Raw genomic sequence first — 20,118 nt, 5'->3', positions numbered from 1 at the left:
TCTGATGCGATTGACTAGCTGAGTTGTTTCGTGTAGGACTGTCAGCTGTTCAATCAATAGAGTTTACAGAAGACACCCTGATTGCATCTGTAACTAATTTAACTTTGAAACCCCCAGCTCCCCTTTGCACAAAGTTGCAATTCTATTCAGGATGTGCGCTGAGTGGCAGGTGGAAAAATCAATGACAGCTTTCTGCGGTCGTGCAGTCGTGGGTTTTTGCTCTGCATGGTTAACTAGCCGTCTTGACTTCAAATCAATGAACTGATCAATTGATTAAATTAACAGTGATTTTCTTTTGGGTTAGCAGCCAGGGCCTTACATTATTAGTTGTGTTGTCTTTCGGGGTAACTCACATTTATAAAATTTAAAGCTTATTAACAGCTCAGCACTTGGAAATTCCACTTTCCCCTCTCTTTCAACATGTAATGTTAATTAGTTGGGCAGAAGCCTTGGCCTACTGGGAGTTGGGATATATTTGACAGGACTGGATTGGGTTACTGCAGCATAGGCCCTTTGCTTCCTCTCTCAGCAGTTCAGAAGCTGGTTAAGTAGTCCTGATAGGTAGAGCGTGATTGATGGGGAAGTTTGTCTCCGGTAGTGTCAGGGACTTATAGAGGTGTCAGTCAGGATCGGCGCCTGAATTACTTGTCACATTCTGTGAAAGAATGTCGAAGAAACAAGGAACTGCTGCATTACTTTGTTTTTCTCCGTTAAATGACCCGTGTCTTAGCTGCTTGCTATTTGTGTTGGCTGAAGGTTAAAAAGACAGGTTTAAATAGGCTACATTTAAAAAGTCAGAAATTAAATCTTCAAGAATTTTATTCAGTTGGGTACCGTACAAAATGAAGAAATTGTTTTTTTGTTCATTTTACAGAGTTTGATATGGTGCCTCCTTTCTGGAGTCTGTTCATGCAATTTGGAATTCAAGAGGTGCATATGCACAGTACAAAGCATACACATATCCACACTTATCCTGGGACTTCACAAAAAATTCCAATGCAAATTAAAGTTTAAAATTAGACTCCTGCTTGCTTCTATGATAATGACAGAATTTCAGGATTAGCTACGCATCAGTGAAATTCACGAGAAGAGGTAGCTTCAGACCCAGATCAATTCTGAAGCATGTGTAGTCTGACCAGTTACAAACAAGCCTCCACTGCTGAATTCTTGGTACTGCAACAAAATGGCCAGCATCTACTGCTATCCTTTCATAATAATCTTGCCTTCCCTCATAGCAGTTTCCCCATTTCAAACTTAACTGGGCCACTGCTTCTGTTCCTGGTTATCTGCTTTTAAAAAAAAAAGTGAGTTTGAAAAATATTATGTGGGTAGAATTAAAAATGTTTTTAATTCTCTTCATTTTAAATTGTGAGGGAGAGTGAGAGTGAGTTAAATGCAGGAAAGTGGGAGTTGAAGGATCTTAACAATACATTTTCTTCCTCTTCTCTATCCCGCACCCCCAACTACCAATTTGTGAAGCTGTTCCCTCCCCATCTCTAGCTACCTGCGCTGATTTCTTAACTCTCGGCAAGGGTTTTCTGTGCGGCCACAAGTGGCCACATATGGTGGCCTAAGTTAGTTTGGAGCAACTTTAGCTGTCCAAACTGGTTTAAATGGCCACAACAGGCATAAGTGGCTGGCAACGCCCCCTTTTGAAAAAAAAAAGAAACGAAAAAAAATCCTAACTAACTCACTTACCTGGCACAAATTAAATGTGCAGAATGGGGATTTTTAAGATACTCCAGAAAAACCAAGTTGCTCCAAAAAAAACAGAGCAATGCTTGGGCAAATTTGGGCCCTAAAAGTGGACAAGTCCCCTCGACCTGATAGCTTGCATCCTAGGGTCCTTAAAGAAGTGGCTGCAGAGATAGTGGATGCATTGGCTGTAATCTACCAAAATTCCCTGGATTCTGGGGAGGTTCCAGTGATTGGAAAACTGCAAATGTAATGCCTGTTTAAAAAAGGAGGCAGACAGAAAGCAGGAAACTATAGACCAATTAGCCTAATATCTGTCATTGGGAAAATGCTGGAGTCCATTATTAAGGAAGCGGTAGCAGGACATATTTTAAAAGTATAATTCAATCAAGCAGAGTCAGCATGGTTTTATGAAAGGGAAATCATGTTTGAAAAATTTGCTGGAGTTCTTCGAGGATATAATGAGTAGGATGGATAAGGGGAACTAGTGGATGTGGTGTATTTGGATTTCCAGAAGGCATTCGATAAGGTGCCACATAAAAGGTTACTGCACAAGATAAAAGTTCACTGGGTTGGGGGTAATATATTAGCATGGCTTGAGGATTGGCTAACTAACAGAAAACAGAGTCGGGATAAACGGGTCGTTTTCCGGTTGGCAAACCATAATAGTGGGGTACCGCAGGGATCGGTGCTGGAGCCTCAGCTATTTACAATCTATATTAATGACTTGGATGAACGGACCGAGTGTAATGTAACCAAGTTTTCTGATGATACAAAGATGGGTGGGAAAGCAAATTGTGAGGAGGACACAAAAAAATCTGCAAATGGATATTGACAGGCTAAGTGAGTGGGCAAAAATTTGGCAGATGGAGTATAATGTAGGAAAATGTGAGGTTATCCACTTTGACAGAAAAAATAGAAAAGCAGATTATAATTTAAATGGAGAAAAATTGCAAAGTGCTGCAGTACAGAGGGACCTGGGGGTCTTTGTGCATGAAACACAAACAGTTAGTATGCACGTACAACAAGTAATCAGGAAGGCAAATGGAATGTTGGCCTTTATTGCAAGGGGGATAGAGTATAAAAGCAGAGAAGTCTTGCTACAACTATACAGGGTATTGGTGAGGCCACATCAATGGAGTACTGCGTGCAGTTTTGGTCTCTGTATTTAAGAAAGGATATACTTGCATTGAAGGCTGTTCAGAGAAGGTTCACTAGGTTGATTCTGGAGATGAGGGGGTTGAGTTATGAAGATAGGTTGAGTAGGTTGAGTCTATACTCATTAGAGTTCAGAAGAATGAGAGGTTATCTTATCGAAATATATAAGATAATGAGAGGGCTGGACAAGGTGGATGCAGAGACTATGGGCTCAAGTTTCGGCCTGAGTTGCTCCTATTTTTTTTTGAGCAAACTAGTTTAGAATGGAGCATCTTAGAAATTGCAATTCTCGGCATTTAGTTTGCTCCAGTTCCAATGAGTTAGAATAGTTCCATTTTAGAACAGATTTTTATTTTCAAAAGGGGGCGTGTCCAGCCACTTACGCCTGTTTTGCAAGTTTAGGCAGCGGAAACTTACTCCAAACTAACTTAGAATGGAGTAAGTGTAGATTTTTGTACGCTTAGAAAAACCTTGCCTTCACTTAGAAATCAGGCGTAGGGAATGAGAGATAGGGGGGAGGAGGGAAGTTTACAAACATTACACTATTACAAATAATTGATAAATCAATAAATCAACCAATAAATCAATCAAAAAAATTTTAAAATTAAAAAAATAATAAAAAAATCAATCAATAAATAAAAAATTAAGTTTCTACTCACCGACTACAGCACCGGGAGCCCTCCAACAGCGTGCTGGGACCCCCACCACCCCCCCCCCCCCCCCAAGTGTCTCTCTCTCTCTCTCTGTCTCTGTCAGTGTCTTTCTCTCTATTGGTGTCTCTCTCTCAGTGTCAGTGTCTCTCTGTGTTTCTGACAGGGAGAGCGGGGGGGAGGGAGAGGAGGAGGAGGAGGAGGGGGGAGGGAGGGAAGAGAGGGAAGAGGAGGAGGAGGAGGAGGAGGAGGAGGAGGAGGGGGGGGGGAAGGAGAGAGCCGGAGCGGGACTAGAAAGGGGGGGGGGAAGCCGGAGCGGGACCTAAACAGGAGGGAGGGAGGGGGAGAAGGGGGGGGAGAGCCGGAGCAGGATCTGAATGGGAGTGGGGGGAGGGGGGGAGCCGGAGCAGGACCTGAATTGGGGGGGTGGGGGGGGGGGGGGTGGCGCGGAATGGGACCTGAACGGGGGGGGGGGGAGCCGTGGCAGGACTGAACGGGAGGGAGGGGTGCTGGAGTGAGATCGGAGCGGGACCTGGCGGGGGGGGGGAGCCTGAGCGCAGGGGGAGTGGGAGCTGAAACTGAAAAGGAGGGAGGCCTGAGTCCGATCTCTAGCGCACATGTGCAGAGGTCCCGGCACTGTTTTCAACGCCAGGACCTGGCTCCGCCCCCGACCCCTTGTGCTGCGCCACGCCGAGCACGAAGACGTCCTGAAGAACTCGCAGAATCACAATGTAAATTTTCAGCGCCCTTTTTCCAGAAAGTCGACACACCTTATCGAGATGCGCCGTTTGTCCAGAGGGCGGAACCTTGGGCCCATATTTCCACTCATGGGGAAACTAAAACTAGGGGTCATAGTCTCAGAATAAGGGACCGCCCATTTAAAACTGAGATGAGGAGGTATTTCTTCTCTGAGGGTTGTAAATCTCTGGAATTCACTGTCCCAGAGAGCTGTGGAGGCTGGGTCATTGAATATATTTAAGGCAGAGATAGACAGATTTTTGATTGTTAAGGGAATAAAGGGTTATGGGCAGGGAAGTGGAGCTGAGTCCATTATCAGATCAGCCATGTTCTTACTAAATGGCGGAGCAAGCTCGAGGGGTCAAATGGCCTACTCCTGCTCCTATTTCTTGTGTTCTTCAGTAGGATACTTGTCCCTTCACCATCTCATGACCCCTGATTCCCAGTGTGTTAATTAGCATTTCTCACGTTCTACCAGTGTAAATGCTGGGATCTCTTGACCCATATAAATAAATTACAATTTAATTTCTGTGTGTTAAATGTTCAAAACTAAATTTTGCATTTTGAATATTGGACTGCTGAAATTTAAGTAAAACTGTGGCCAAGGTATGGGTGATGCCCACCACATAAGTTTAGAAATGACTCTAATCCATCTGGACTAACCAAACAGCAATCTTACAAAAATGGAATGAAACGCCTTTTAGCATATTATACTACAGGTGAGGTGGGCCTCAAGTAACCAGATTTCTTTGAGAAACCACATCAGATTTTACGGGATAGAAATTGGCTCACGCCCAAACTCTGGCGCAAATCCAGCAACACCAACGACTACCGCACCAAAACTGATTCACAAGAGGACCTCGCAAAATTGGTCCTCTTGCGTCAATAGGATACAATTGGCACACTGGAGCCGTTACCGTGCCCCAAGATGCACAGTGTTGCCCCTAACAAGGATGATGGTCAGCCGTCGGAGTAAGCACGGGCCTCGTAGTAAGATCAGGAGGGGTTGACTGGAGGCTGGCAGTGGACCACAATTTCAATGTGGAGCCATCAGGAGTACTCTTGCTCCTTGTGACTCCACATTCAGGTAGCGACCCCGTTAAGGACCGCTGGTTTGGCTGCTCAAGGCTTAAGAAAACTGAGCACATCATGCATGGTGCAAGCTACAGTCAGATACGAACCAGTTTAGCAAAGGGGCCTGAAATGGGCGCTTAGCTCTCAGCCCTCTATTTACTTGGGTAACAGGCCTAATGCTCATTTCAGGCAGGTGCCTGGGAAGACTAAGCGGCGCCCTAACCGATATGGCGACCAGTGCTCATCCTGTTTGTTTCGGTCGTTTGCGATTGGCGACAAGAATTGGTAGGTTGTGACTCCTGTTTCGTGCTTGAAGGACAGGCAAATTTTGTTCCTTGCCTGTTTGAAGGGAATTGTTTTTTTATTAAAGGGTCTTTTATTCTCTTTCTCCTTCCTCCATCCCTGGAGCATGTTGGCAGAAGAAGGAAGTTTACACCTTCATATTTATATATATTTCCCTAAATACGGGGAAAGTGTTTCAAATCATAATGCCTATATTACCATAATGGATTTTGTCAAAATGTGCATTTTACCACTTGCTTTATATACATACATGTTTCATAAATGATTGTAAATACATCATTTTCCAATGCTGCATTAAGGGTTAAAACATGCAACTAATAACTGCTTTTTTCCCCTTCTAACTCTTCCTTCTCTTTGCACTTAAAAAAAAAAGTATTTGTTTTTGTAATATTTCTTGTTAGTTAATTATTTTCAGATTAAAATTGTAGTATTTCACATGATTAAGAAAGCAAAAAAATGAGATGTGGTCGCTACCAGCTTGTAAAGGTTATATTCTAAAACCTGCAGGTATCATATAGATCTCATGAGTGGAGGGGGTAGGAACAGAACTTCTTCAAATGCTCCTTGACATTTATTTGTACCTGTTCTTGTGGAGTCATTCTACATATACTTTGTAATAAAACGCTCTATTTATTAGTAAACCACAAGTAAACCTTAAAACCTGACAACTGGATGTACGTATTGATATGAAACAGACCTTGACCTATGTCCTTTTTGAGGGGTGAACATGTGTTTAGTAATGTGATCTTTTCTTTTGACAAATACTGCTGTAGTGTGTTGTGAGAATTTTTTTCTCTACTGACAACTTTACTTTTGCCTCAGGCCTTTGCTGTGCAAAGAGGCATCATTCGAGTGGAGTAAAGCCAGATTCCAAGTATTACCTAGCCAGTGTATATTTATATTTTTGCTGATGTGACACTTTGGGTAATTTTATATTGGGGACAACAGGGCTCAAATTTGTAATTCATTTTTATTGTCTAGCTAAATTGTGTTAAACTGTCATAAGGACATCTAATTCCCTGTTCTGTATGAGTTACTGATACTGAAGGCACTTTGAATAATCTGCTTTGCATGGTTTTCCTTTTCTGTTCTATACCGTGATTTTGTAGAAGATCCCTGCTCCATGTGTTATTGCTCTGCTTAAGTATGTTCTCTTCATTCTGAATCAAAACTTAAGATATATGTGTGCATATCATACGTGCGAATCCCTGGCTCAAGACTGCCCAAAGTGGAGGAAGAGCATCCCGGAGGGCACTGAGCACCTTGAGTCTCGTCGCCAAGAGCATGCAGAAATCAAGCGCAGACAGCGGAAGGAGCGTGCGGCAAACACGGCTCCCCATCTACCCTTTCCTTCAACCACTGTCTGCCCCACCTGTGACAGAGACTGTAATTCCTGTATAGGACTGTGCAGCCACCTGAGAACTCACTTTTAGAGTGGAAGCAAGTCTTCCTCGATTTCGAGGGACTGCCTTTGTTGCTGATCATCATCTCTCACTCTGTCAGACAGTTATTCAGTATCTCTTGATATTACTGTGAGGTCAGATTTGTATACATAACTATTTGCTGCTGATTTTTTTTTTTGTTTCCTGCTTTGAAAGTGGCATTGAAAATTCAGAGGCCGACAATGATGGAAACCAAGCAGATATTCCACATGATTGTACCTGGAAACTGTTCGCACAGGAAGTTTTCTGCCTGTGGGAGCAGAGTGTAGTGAACCTACAGTGGTTCTGTATTTAGGCTTTGTTGTCCTGTAACATATACTGTGCAGAACCAGTTTTGCTTTCATCTTTATTTTCCATTTTTGTTCTTGTTTTCGATATAGGATCTGGTTTTGTCACCTGCAGCAGTAAAGAGAATCATGACAGTGACGCCGATCTTGATGTAGATGGAGACGACACCCTGGAATATGGGAAACCACAGCATCCTTTTTTTTTGATGAATAACTGCATGATTTGATTATTTTGTTCTGTCAGATTATCAGTTGTTGCAGAATGGGCTTGTAGTGATTTAAAATCTACTTTTACTAACTGCTTTCTGACGGGTCTTCTACCATCTTTTTTTTAAGAAAGTAAGTATATTCATCATTTCCCCTCCTACAGCTTAATATGTAAAATAAATAATAAGGAATAATATTTCCCCTAATATTGTGCTGCACTTACATGTTATGACAATACCTAATATTGGGGCGAGTCCCTCAGATGCTCGCTCTTCATTGATATTTAAGTACCAGCTCAAAAGGGCATGGTGGTCAACTTGGGGGCTGAAAGTCCAACTGATGATGGGTGATGTAAATGCCAACATATTCCAATAAACTATCTGTTGTAGCTGATATTGAAATGACAGATCTGAAAATAATTTCATGCTGAACTGAATTGTTGCTTTTCCAAGTCACCATCAATCTTATCTTTGCCACTGTAGCCATGACTGTTTGTGTTATGATCATAACTCAGAAAGCATTGACACAATATATGTTTCCCAGGAATAGAACCAAATAAACACCATGTTTGTCCAAGGGTATTTTTTGAAGGTAGCAGGGAGGTTTCTCACTGTAGCTTGGTTATTTCCTTAACTCTGCTAAACAGGTATACAGAGGCAGACATTATACCTTGCACTGGAGAAGAACCAGGGGAGGCCAAAGAGAGGGAAGCACTACGAGGTGCTGTGCTAAAGTAAGCACTTGTTTCTTTACAGTAGTAATTTGGTCATGTAACTCTTTTGAGGACTTTGTTAGTGATTTTTTTTGTGCTCAAAAATGCTATTTTTTCTCCTTTCGAATTAATTAAAAAAATACTCTTAATTTTGCAGCAAGATAGCATAGTTAATTAAAATAGTTGAATTTTTACCATTATGACTATTCTTGATGCAGAACAGAGGGAATGAACGCCACCTCTATTCAGGTCCTAAGTGAACTGAATTTGGTGTAGTTTCAATCCAGGTCTTAAAAGGTGTGTGTATAATTCGCTGTTAGTGGCTGCTCTGTTGTTATTCTCAGTCCGGGACCACAGGGATAATTATTATGTGAAGTGGAAGTATCACACTGTTCAGAATTCCTCTTCTGAGGTTTGAGTTAAAGAAAAAAAAACTAAGGCGCTACTTTTAAATTTATTAAAAAATGAGAAAGGAATATCTTACCGTATTTTTTTTAACCTCTTTCCCCTACAATGAAGACTCAACATTTCAAGTAATTTGGGTTTTTACTGAACCATTATCTCTCTTACCAGCTTCCCAGCAATTCTAATAAGTGGATCGAGTCCCCTATGATTCATAAACTATTTTGATTGGTCATTTTCCCTTCACATAGCTGCATCCAGGAACTATTTTTCCATTAATTGGGTTCATGTATAGGGCACTCTCAGACTATTTTCATCTCCCAGAATCTTTGATACCAATCTTTGGTAAGACAGAAATCTGTCCATTTCCTTTTTAAGTGCTTTAACTCAGCCACATTGATTAAACCACTTATTCCTGAAATTACAATCTAGTTCCTCAGTTTATAGTCATGTTTTCCATTCTTCACATTTACTGCACTGAATTCCTTCATGAATTAAAAACTTGTATCCTCCCCCTGTTCCAGTGGTATTTTTACCTGGTGAGAATTGAATTAGTTGCTTTACTCTATCCTGAGCTCCTAAAGATCTACAAACGTGCTGTTGTACTGCTTTGAATCCTCCACCGTCCTCTAGCACAAAATTATTATTTTATATGCAAATTTTGAATTCTAAGATTTCTATTTCCAACAGTAATCTGTTTTGCTAAATAAAGGAAAGTGCTGTTAATAAGTATGACATTAACCAGGATGTTTTATTACTTTTGCAGTGGTGGAACCCCGAGCAACAGAATAACACCTGAATTTTCCAAATGGGCCAGTGATGGTAGGTAGTTAGACAAAGGTGAAGCTTTGATTTTAGTAGGAATTATGTAAGTGCATATATCCCTCTTTAGCTATGCTTACAAGTGAGCTACCAGACTAGGAGAGCTGAATGTTTTGACCTTTTGTGGCATCCTTAATGTTACTCCAGAAATTGTTACGTGACAGTGTTGGGTTGATGTGGGTAATCCGGAAGATTTGCTCTGTTAATGCAATGCCTTGATTTCAAAATTCTCATTCTTGTTTTCGAATTCCTCCATGGCCTCACCCCTGCCTATCTTTGTAATCTCCTTCAGTCCCACAACCGCCCCCCCTCCCCCCCCCCCCCCCCACCGAGATATCTGCGCTCTAATTCTGCCCTCTTGAGCATCCCTGATTATAATCGCTTAATCATTAATGGCTGTGCCTTCTGTTGCCTAGGCCCTAAGCTCTGGAATTCCCTCCTGAAATCTCTCCGCCTCTCTACCTCACTTTCCTTCTTTAAGACGCTCCTTAAAACTTAGCTCTTTGCTCACCTGGCTTAATTTCTCCTTATGTGGCTCGGTGTCAAATTTTTGTCTCAATACTTCTGTGAAGCACTTTGGGATGTTTTACATAGAAACATAGAAAATAGGTGCAGGAGTAGGCCATTCGGCCCTTCTAGCCTGCACCGCCATTCAATGAGTTCATGGCTGAACATTCAACTTCAGTACCCCATTCCTGCTTTCTCGCCATACCCCTTGATCCCCCTAGCAGTAAGGACCTCATCTAACTCCTTTTTGAATATATTTAGTGAATTGGCCTCAACAACTTTCTGTGGTAGAGAATTCCACAGGTTCACCACTCTCTGGGTGAAGAAGTTCCTCCGCATCTCGGTCCTAAATGGCTTACCCCTTATCCTTAGACTGTGACCCCTGGTTCTGGACTTCCCCAACATTGGGAACATTCTTCCTGCATCTAACCTGTCTAACCCCGTCAGAATTTTATATGTTTCTATGAGGTCCCCTCTCATTCTTCTGAACTCCAGTGAATACAAGCCCAGTTGATCCAGTCTTTCTTGATAGGTCAGTCCCGCCATCCCGGGAATCAGTCTGGTGAACCTTCGCTGCACTCCCTCAATAGCAAGAATGTCCTTCCTCAGGTTAGGAGACCAAAACTGTACACAATACTCCAGGTGTGGCCTCACCAATGCCCTGTACAACTGTAGCAACACCTCCCTGCCCCTGTACTCAAATCCCCTTGCTATGAAGGCCAGCATGCCATTTGCTTTCTTAACCGCCTGCTGCACCTGCATGCCAACCTTCAATGACTGATGTACCATGACACCCAGGTCTCTTTGCACCTCCCCTTTTCCTAATCTGTCACCATTCAGATAATAGTCTGTCTCTCTGTTTTTACCACCAAAGTGGATAACCTCACATTTATCCACATTATACTTCATCTGCCATGCATTTGCCCACTCACCTAACCTATCCAAGTCGCTCTGCAGCCTCACAGCATCCTCCTCGCAGCTCACACTGCCACCCAACTTAGTGTCATCCGCAAATTTGGAGATACTACATTTAATCCCCTCATCTAAATCATTAATGTACAGTGTAAACAGCTGGGGCCCCAGCACAGAACCTTGCGGTACCCCACTAGTCACTGCCTGCCATTCTGAAAAGTACCCATTTACTCCTACTCTTTGCTTCCTGTCTGACAACCAGTTCTCAATCCATGTCAGTACACTACCCCCAATCCCATGTGCTCTAACTTTGCACATCAATCTCTTGTGTGGGACCTTGTCGAACGCCTTCTGAAAGTCCAAATATACCACATCAACTGGTTCTCCCTTATCCACTCTACTGGAAACATCCTCAAAAAATTCCAGAAGATTTGTCAAGCATGATTTCCCTTTCACAAATCCATGCTGACTTGGACCTATCATGTCACCTCTTTCCAAATGCACTGCTATGACATCCTTAATAATTGATTCCATCATTTTACCCACTACCGATGTCAGGCTGACCGGTCTATAATTCCCTGTTTTCTCTCTCCCTCCTTTTTTAAAAAGTGGGGTTACATTGGCTACCCTCCACTCCATAGGAACTGATCCAGAGTCAATGGAATGTTGGAAAATGACTGTCAACGCATCCACTATTTCCAAGGCCACCTCCTTAAGTACTCTGGGATGCAGTCCATCAGGCCCTGGGGATTTATCGGCCTTCAATCCCATCAATTTCCCCAACACAATTTCCCGGCTAATAAGGATTTCCCTCAGTTCCTCCTCCTTACTAGACCCCCCGACCCCTTTTATAACCGGAAGGTTGTTCGTGTCCTCCTTCGTGAATACCGAACCAAAGTACTTGTTCAATTGGTCCGCCATTTCTTTGTTCCCCGTTATGACTTCCCCTGATTCTGACTGCAGGGGACCTACATTTGTCTTTACTAACCTTTTTCTCTTTACATATCTATAGAAACTTTTGCAATCCGTCTTAATGTTCCCTGCAAGCTTCTTCTCATACTCCATTTTCCCTGCCCTAATCAAACCCTTTGTCCTCCTCTGCTGAGTTCTAAATTTCTCCCAGTCCCCAGGTTTACTATGTTAAAGATGCTATATAAATACAAGTTGTTGTTGTTGTTGTGGGGTAGGAGTTGTGGAGAAAGAGCGCCTGGATGAAGAAGAACGAACTTGCACTTACCTCGCACATATTTGCATCTTGAGGAGGTCCCATAGTGCTCATTACATTTTGAAATTTAATTCATCATTTTTCCACAGGAAGGATTTTAAAATTAAGTTGCATTTAAGGTTTGTGGTTTAAAGCAAAATGTATTCACACAAGTTTAAACATAGATACTGAGATGAGAGGTAGTTAAAATGTTAATGAGAAGGGCTTTGATATAGTTTCCCCAAAGACATTAAATAATGAGCAAACCATTTGTCACAGCAGTTACTGAACACCTCACACCCATTGTGTTGGGAAGTCCTGGCTCTGCATGCTTGGCCGGGATTGTCTAGCATAGGCCCTCTTACTGGGTTGTGATTGTAAACACAAGAATGTAAAATGACTGGTAGAGACACAATCAGGCAGCTGCTCAGATCTATAAAAAGAAAGCTACGAGGGCAAGCTTTCGTCGGGTTCAAAAGGCACCGCCACCTTCTTGAACCACTGCTGTTCATGTACTGAAGGTACTCCCCAGTGCTCTTAGGGAGGGAGTTCCAGGATTTTGACCCAGCGATGATGAGGGAACCGGGGCGGGGGGGGGGGGCGGGCGGGGGGGGCGGGGCAGGGGGGATATATTTCCAAGTCCAGATGGTTTGTGACTTGGGGGGGGAACTTGCAGATGGTGGTGTTCCCATGCTGCCCTTGTCTTTCTAGGTGGAAGAGGTCGTGGGTTTGGGAGGTGCTGTTGAAACCTTGGCGAGTTGCTGCATTGCATCTTGTCGATGGTACACACTGCATCCATGGTGCACTGGTGGTGGAGGGAGTGAATGGGGTGCCAACCAAACGGGCTGCTTTGTCCAGGATGGTGTCGAGCTTCTTGAGTATGTGTCTGGTTCAGTTAAGTTTCTGGTGAATGGTCACCCCAGGATGATGATGATGGGGGGATTCATGATGGTAATGACATTGAAAGTCAAGGGGTGGTGGTTAGGGTTTCGCTTGTTGGAGATAGTCTTTGCCTGGCACTTGTGTGGCAGTACAGGCATTTGACAAGGTGCCACATAAAAGGTTACTGCACAAGATAAAAGTTTACGGGGTTGGGGGTAATCTATTAGCATGGATAGAGGATTGGCTAATTAACAGAAAACGGAGAGTCAGGATAAATGGTTCATTCTCGGGTTGGCAATCAGTAACTAGTGGGGTGCTGCAGGGATCAGTGCTGGGACCCCAACTATTTACAATCTATATTAACGACTTGGAAGAAGGGACTGAGTGTAACGTAGCCAAATTTGCTGACGATACAAAGATGAGAGTAAAAGCAATGTGTGAGGAGGACACAAAAAATCTGCAAAAGGACAAACACAGTCTAAGTGAATGGGCAAAAATTTGGCAGATGGAATATAATGTTGGGAAGTGTGAGGTCATGCACTTTGGCAGAAAAAATCAAAGAGCAAGTTATTATTTAAATGGAGAAAAATTGCAAAGTGCTGCAGTACAGGAGGGCCTGGGGGTACTTGTGCATGAAACACAAAAGGATAATATGCAGGTAGAGCAAGTGATAGGAAGGCCAATGGAATATTGGCCTTTATTGCAATGAGAATGGAGTATAAAAGCAAGGAAATCTTGCTACAGTCGTACAGGGTACCTGGAGTGCTGTGTGCAGTTTTGGTTTCCATATTTGCGAAAGGATGTACTTGCTTTGGAGGCAGTTCAGAGAAGGTTCACTAGGTTGATTTCTGGAGATGAGGGAGTTGACTTATGAGGAAAGGTTGAGCAGGTTGGGCCTCTACTCATTGGAATTCAGAAGAATGAGAGGTGATCTTATCGAAATGTATAAGATTATGAGGGGGCTTGACAAGGTGGATGCAGAGAGAATGTTTCCACTGATAGGGGAGACTAGAACTAGAAGGCATAATCTTAGAATAAGGGGCTGCCCGTTTAAAATTGAGATGAGGAGAAATTTCTTCTCTGAGGCTTGTGAATCTGTGGAATTCGCTGCCTCAGAGAGCTGTGGAAGCTGAGAGATTGAATAAATTTAAGACAGAAATAGACAGTTTCTTAAACGATATGGGGAGCAGGCAGGGATGTGGACCTGAGTCCATGATCGGATCAGCCATAATAGTAATAAATGGTGGAGCAGGCTCGAGGGGCCGTATGGCCTACTCCTGCTCCTATTTCTTATGTTCTTATGAATGTTACTTGCCACTTAGTAGCCCAAGCCTGAATGTCATCCATGTCTTGCTACATGAGGGCATGGATTACTCCATTATCTGAGGAGTTGCGAATGGAACTGAACACTGCAATCATCAGTGAACATCCCCACTTCTGATTCTGTGATGGAGGGAAGGTCATTGATGAACATGGTTGGGCCTAGGACCTTGCCTTGAGGAACTCCTGCAGTGATGTCCTGGGACTGAGATGATTGGCCTCCAAAAACCACAACGATCTTCCTTTATGCTAGGTATAACTCCAGCCAGTGGAGTGTTTTTCCCCAATTCCCATTGACTTCAATTTTACTAGGCTCTTTCATGTCAAGGGCAGCCACTCTCACCTCACCTCTGGAATTATTTTTTTTGTCCATGTTTGGACTAAATAGGCTGGATTTTTGGCAACCTTGCGCCGGGTTTTTCAGTGGTATTTCGCTGTTTTGGGCGGAAAACTGTGCGATGGGAAATTTCCTGAAGTCTTGCGCTGGCGGTTTTGAAATACCGCTGGGGAGCGGACCGCCGGTGTGCAAGACTGGAAAAAGTGCTTTCGTCCAATATTTAGCTAAGCGGTGACCCATAGATGGGAGAAAAAAATGCAGAAGAAAAACCTGTCGGTGCAGCCCTTGGAACGGTGGTAGGTATGAAACCCTGCGAAAAAGGTACGTTAAATTTTTATTTTTTAAATTCTTTTGCAGCGATTCACTAGAAAAGGGTCCTGTGAATGTTTTGTGATTTGTTTTATTTTTTGTTTTTTGGAAGAAAAAATTGTGTTTCCCCCTCCCTAGGCCCAACTCGCAGCGGTATCGGCCTCTGAAAAAAGTTGCGGAAAATTTGCGGTTTGTCCCGCGAATCTTCGTGCAACGCTGATTTTTGCCGCCGGACACGTTTTTTCCTGAATGTTCAACTCGATATCATGCGGAGTGATTGCTGGGATTTTTTCCGCCAAAAAACCGCTATGACCCAAAAAACCGAATTTCTAGCCCATGGTGTCATAAAATCATAGAAATTTACAGAACGGAAGGAGGCCATTTCAGCCCATCGTGTCCGCGCCGGCCGACAAAGCGCTATCCAGCCTAATCCCACTTTTCAGCTCTTGGTCCGTAGCCTTGTATGTTACAGCACTTCAAGTGCACATCCAAGTACTTTTTAAATGTGGTGAGGGTTACTGCCTCTACCACCCTTTCGGCAGTGAGTTCCAGACACCCACCACCCTCTGGGTGAAAAAATCTCCTCTCAAATCCCCTCTAAACCTTCTGCTAATTACTTTAAATCTATGCCTCCCTGAATGTTGACCCCTCTGCTACAGGAAATAAGTCCTTCCTATCCTATCCACTCTATCTAAGCCCCTCATAATTTTATACACTTCAATAAGGTCTCCCCTCAGCCTCCTCTGTTCCAAAGAAAACAAACCCAGCCTTCCAATCTTTCCTCAAAGCTAAAATTTTCCAGTCCAGGCAACATCCTCGTAAATCTCCTCTGTATCCCATCTCTAGTGCAATCACATATTTCCTGTAATGTGCTGACCAGAACTCTAGCTGTGACCTAACTAGTGTTTTATACATAACTTCCCCGCCTTGTATTCTATGCTTCGGCTAATAAAGGCAAGTATTTCGTATGCCACCTTAACCACCTTATCTACCTGGCCTGCTACCTTCAGGGATCTGTGGACATGCACTCCAAGGTTCCTTTGTTCCTCTACACTTCTCAGTGTCCTACCATTTAATGTGTATTCCCTTGCCTTGTTAGCCCTCCCCAAATGCATTACCTCACACTTCTCTGGATTGAATTCCATTTGCCACTGTTTTGCCCACTTGACCAGTTCATTGATATCTTCCTGCAGTCTGCAGCATCCTTCTTTATTATCGACCACACAGCCAATTTTTGTATCATCTGCAAACTTCTTAATCATGCCCCCTAAATTCAAGTCTAAATCATTGATATAAAGCACAAAAAGCAAGGGACCCAGCACCAAGCCCTGCGGAACCCCACTCGAAACAGCCTTCCCGCCACAAAAACACCAATCAACCATTACCCTCTGCTTCCTGCCTCTGAGCCAATTTTGGATCTAACTTGCCACTTTGCCTTGGATCCCATGGGGCTTTTACTTTCATGACCAGTGTGCCATGTGGGACTTGATCAAAAGCCTTGCTAAAATCCAAATACACTACATCAAACACACTACCCTCATCGACCCTCAGTGTTATCTCTTCAAAAAATACAATCAAGTTAGTCAGTCATGACCTTCTCTTAACAAATCTATGCTGACTGTCCTTGATAAATTCGTATCTTTCTAAATGAAGACTTATCCTGTCGCTCATAATTTTTTCCAATAATTTTCCCACCACCGAGGTTAGGCTGAGTGGCCTGTAATTACTTGGTCTGTCCCTTTCTCTTTAAACAAAGGTACAATGTTAGCAGTCATCCAGTCCTCTGGCACCACACCTGTAGCCAGAGAGGATTGGAAAATGATGGTCAGAGCCTCTACTAGTTCCTCTATTGCTTCTCTTAACAGCCTAGGATACATTTCATCCAGGCCTGGGATTTATCCACTTTCAAAGCTGCTAAATCCCTTAAGACTTCCTCTCTCACTATGTTTATTTCATCTAATATTTCACAATCCTCCTCCCTGATTGCAATGTCTGCATTGCCCCTCTCTTTCGTGAAAACAGACGCAAAATATTAATTAAGAACCATACCCACATCTTCCGCCTCAACACACAGATTACCTTAATGGTCTGTAATAGGCCCTACTCTTTCTTAGTTATCCTCTTGCTCTTAATGTGTTTATAAAACATCTTTGGGTTTTCCTTGATTTTACTTGCCAAATTCTTTTCATGCGCTCTCTTTGTTTCCCTAATTTCCTTTCTAATTTCACCCCTACACTTTCTATACTCCTCTAGGGTTTCTGCAGTATTGAGCCCCACGGTATGTATCATAAGCCTCCCTTTTTTTCTTTACCCTTCCTGTATGCTCCTTGACATCCAGGGGGCTCTAGATTTGTTAGTCCCAGCCTTTTTCATTAATGGAACATACTTGCTTTGAACCCTCACGATCTCCTCCTTGAATGCCTCCCTCTGCTCTGACACTGATTTGCCTTCAAGCAGTTGTTTCCAGTCCACTTTGAACAAATCACAACTCAGTTTAGTAAAATTGGCTTTCCTCCTATTAAGAACTTTTATTCCTGGTCTATCTTTGTCCTTTTCCAGAACTACCCTAAATCTAACTGAATTATGATGACTAGCACCAAAATGCTCTCCCACTGATACTCCTTCCACCTGCTTAGCTCAATTCCCTAAAACTAAGTCCAGAACTGCCCTCTCCCTTGTTGGGCTTGCTACATACTGGCTAAAAAAGTTCTGAATGCATTTTAGGAATTCTACACCCTTTATACCTTTCATACTAATTCTATCCCAGTTAATATTAGGGTAGTTGAAATCCCATACAATTACTGCCCTATAGTTTTTGCACCTCAGAGATTTGCCTACATATTTGCTCTTCTATCTCCCTCTGACTTTTTGGGGGTCTGTAGTGCACTCCCAGCAGTGTGATTACCCCTTTTTTGTTCTTCAATTCAATCCATATGGCCTCATTTAATGATCCTTCCAACATATCATCCCTCCTCGCAGCTGTAATTGTTTCTTTAATCAATACTGCGACTCCCCCTCCTTTTTTATCCCCCTCTCTATCCCGTCTAAAGCCCTGTAACCAGGAATGTTAGGCTGCCATATCTCAGTAATAGCTATAATATCATACACCCAAGTGTGTATCTGTACTCTCTGCTCATCTGCTTTATTCCCTATACTCCTTGCATTGATGTACCATTTAGTACTGCCAAACTCCCTTGTTGTCTATTTTCTAGCCTTTGATTCCTCTGCCTTCCAAATTCATTTTCTAATTTTCTGCTTTCCAATTCCAGCTTAGCTTCCCCCCCTTTTTGAATCTACTCTCAGGTTCCCATCCCCTGCAAAGCTCGTTTAAACTCTGCCCACCCAGCACTAGCAATCCCCCCCCCCCCCCTGCGAAGATATTGTTCCCGGCCCTGTTGAGGTGCAATCCTTCCGGCTTGTACAGGTCCTACCTCCCCCAGAAATGGTCCCAATGCCTCAGGAATCTAAAGCCCTCCCTCCTGCATCATCTCTCCAGCCACATATTCATCTGCTCTATCCTCCTATTTCTGTACTCACTCGCACGTGGCACTGGGAGTAATCTGGAGATTACTACCTTTGAGGCGCTCTCCTAGCTCCCTAAATTCTGCCTGCAGGACCTCATCCCTCTTTCTACGTATGTCGTTGGTACCAATATGGACCACGACCTCTGGCTGTTCCCCCTCCTCCCCCCAGAATACCCTGCAGCCGCTCTGACATCCTTGACCCTGGCACCAGGGTGGCAACATACCATCCTAGAGTCATGTCTGCAGCCGCCGAAACGCCTGTCTGCTCCCATAACTATTGAATCCCCAACCCTGCCTTGAGGTTTGGAGCTGAATAGTCCTGGCTGAACCCAAACTGATCATTGGTGAGGGGGTTATTGGTGAGTAAGTGCTGCTTGATAGCACTGTCGATGATACTTTCCATCACTTTGCTGATGATTGAGAGTAGACTCATCATCATTATCATCATTGGCAGTTCCTCGAAATCGAGGAAGACTTGCTTCCACTCCTGAAGTGAGTTCTTTGGTGGCTCAACAGTCCAATGCGAGAGCCACAGACTCTGTCACAGGTGGGACAGACATTCGCCGAGGGAAGGGTTGGGTGGACCTGGTTTGTCACCACGCTCCTTCCGCTGCCCGCACTTGATCTCTTCACGCTCTCGGGGTTGAGATTCGAAGGGCTCGACACCCTCCCAGATGCACTTTCTCTACCTAGGGCGGTCTTCAGCCAAGGACTCCTAGATGTCAGTGGTGATGTCACACTTTACCAGGGAGGCTTTAAGGGTGTCCTTGTAACGTTTCCGCTGCCCACCTTTGGCTTGTTTGCCGTGAAGGAGCTCCGCATAGAGCATTTGCTTAAGGAGTCTCGTATCTGGCATGCAAACCATGTGGCCTGCCCAGAAAAGCTGATCGAGTGTGGTCAGTGCTTCAATGCTGGGGATGTTAGCCTGGACGAGGACATTAATGTTGGTGCGCCTGTCCTCCCAGGGGATTTGCAGGATCTTGCGGAGACACCATTGGTGATATATCTCCAGCGACTTGAGGAGTCTTCTGTACATCGTCCATGCCTCTTATGGGGCGGTAATTGGCTGGATTGGATTTGTCTTGTTTTTTGTTCATAGGACATACCTGGGCAATTTTCCACATTATAGGGTGGATGCCAGTGTTGTAGCTGCATTAGACCAGCTTGGCTGGAGGCACGGCTAGCTCTGGAGCACAAGTCTTCAGCACAACAGCCGGGATGTTGTCTGGGCCCATAACCTTTGCTATATTCAGTGCCCTCAGCCGTTTCTTATTAACTCGTGGAGCGAATCGAATTGGCTGAAGACTGGCTTCTGTAATGGGGGGAACCTCAGGATGAGGCCAAGATGGATCATCCACTCGGCGCTTCTGACTGCAGATGGTTGCGAGCGCTTCAGCCTTGTCTATGGCTCTCACATGCCGGGCTTCGCCATCATTGAGGATGGGGATGTTCATGGAGCCTCCTGCTCCCTTTAGTTGTTTAATTGTCCACCACAATTCACAACTGGATATGGTAGGACTGCAGAGCTTTGGTCTGATCCATTGGTTGTGGGATCGCTTAGCATTTATAGCATGCTGTTTCCACTGGTTTGCACGTATGTAGCTTCACCAGGTTATCACTTCATTTTTAGGTA

General features: G+C 43.8%; 1 protein-coding gene across 8 annotated transcripts in view; it reads left to right on the top strand.

The window, feature by feature from the left end:
• The window catches only part of rnf220a (ring finger protein 220a), a 511,280-nt gene that overhangs the window by 386,710 nt on the left and 104,452 nt on the right, over positions 1 to 20,118 (top strand). For all 8 annotated transcript variants that reach the window (XM_070886783.1, XM_070886789.1, XM_070886786.1 and 5 more), the window contains exons 9-11: positions 7,441 to 7,537; positions 8,201 to 8,287; positions 9,435 to 9,490. In XM_070886783.1, coding sequence (XP_070742884.1) covers positions 7,441 to 7,537; positions 8,201 to 8,287; positions 9,435 to 9,490 — 240 coding nt within the window. The remainder of the gene's footprint in view (positions 1 to 7,440; positions 7,538 to 8,200; positions 8,288 to 9,434; positions 9,491 to 20,118) is intronic.

This window comes from Pristiophorus japonicus, chromosome 8 (genome assembly GCF_044704955.1).
Source record: "Pristiophorus japonicus isolate sPriJap1 chromosome 8, sPriJap1.hap1, whole genome shotgun sequence".
Classification (NCBI taxonomy): domain Eukaryota; kingdom Metazoa; phylum Chordata; class Chondrichthyes; family Pristiophoridae; genus Pristiophorus; species Pristiophorus japonicus.
The sequence above is the reverse complement of the archived record's forward strand: the minus strand, read 5'-3'. Positions and strand labels throughout refer to the sequence as shown.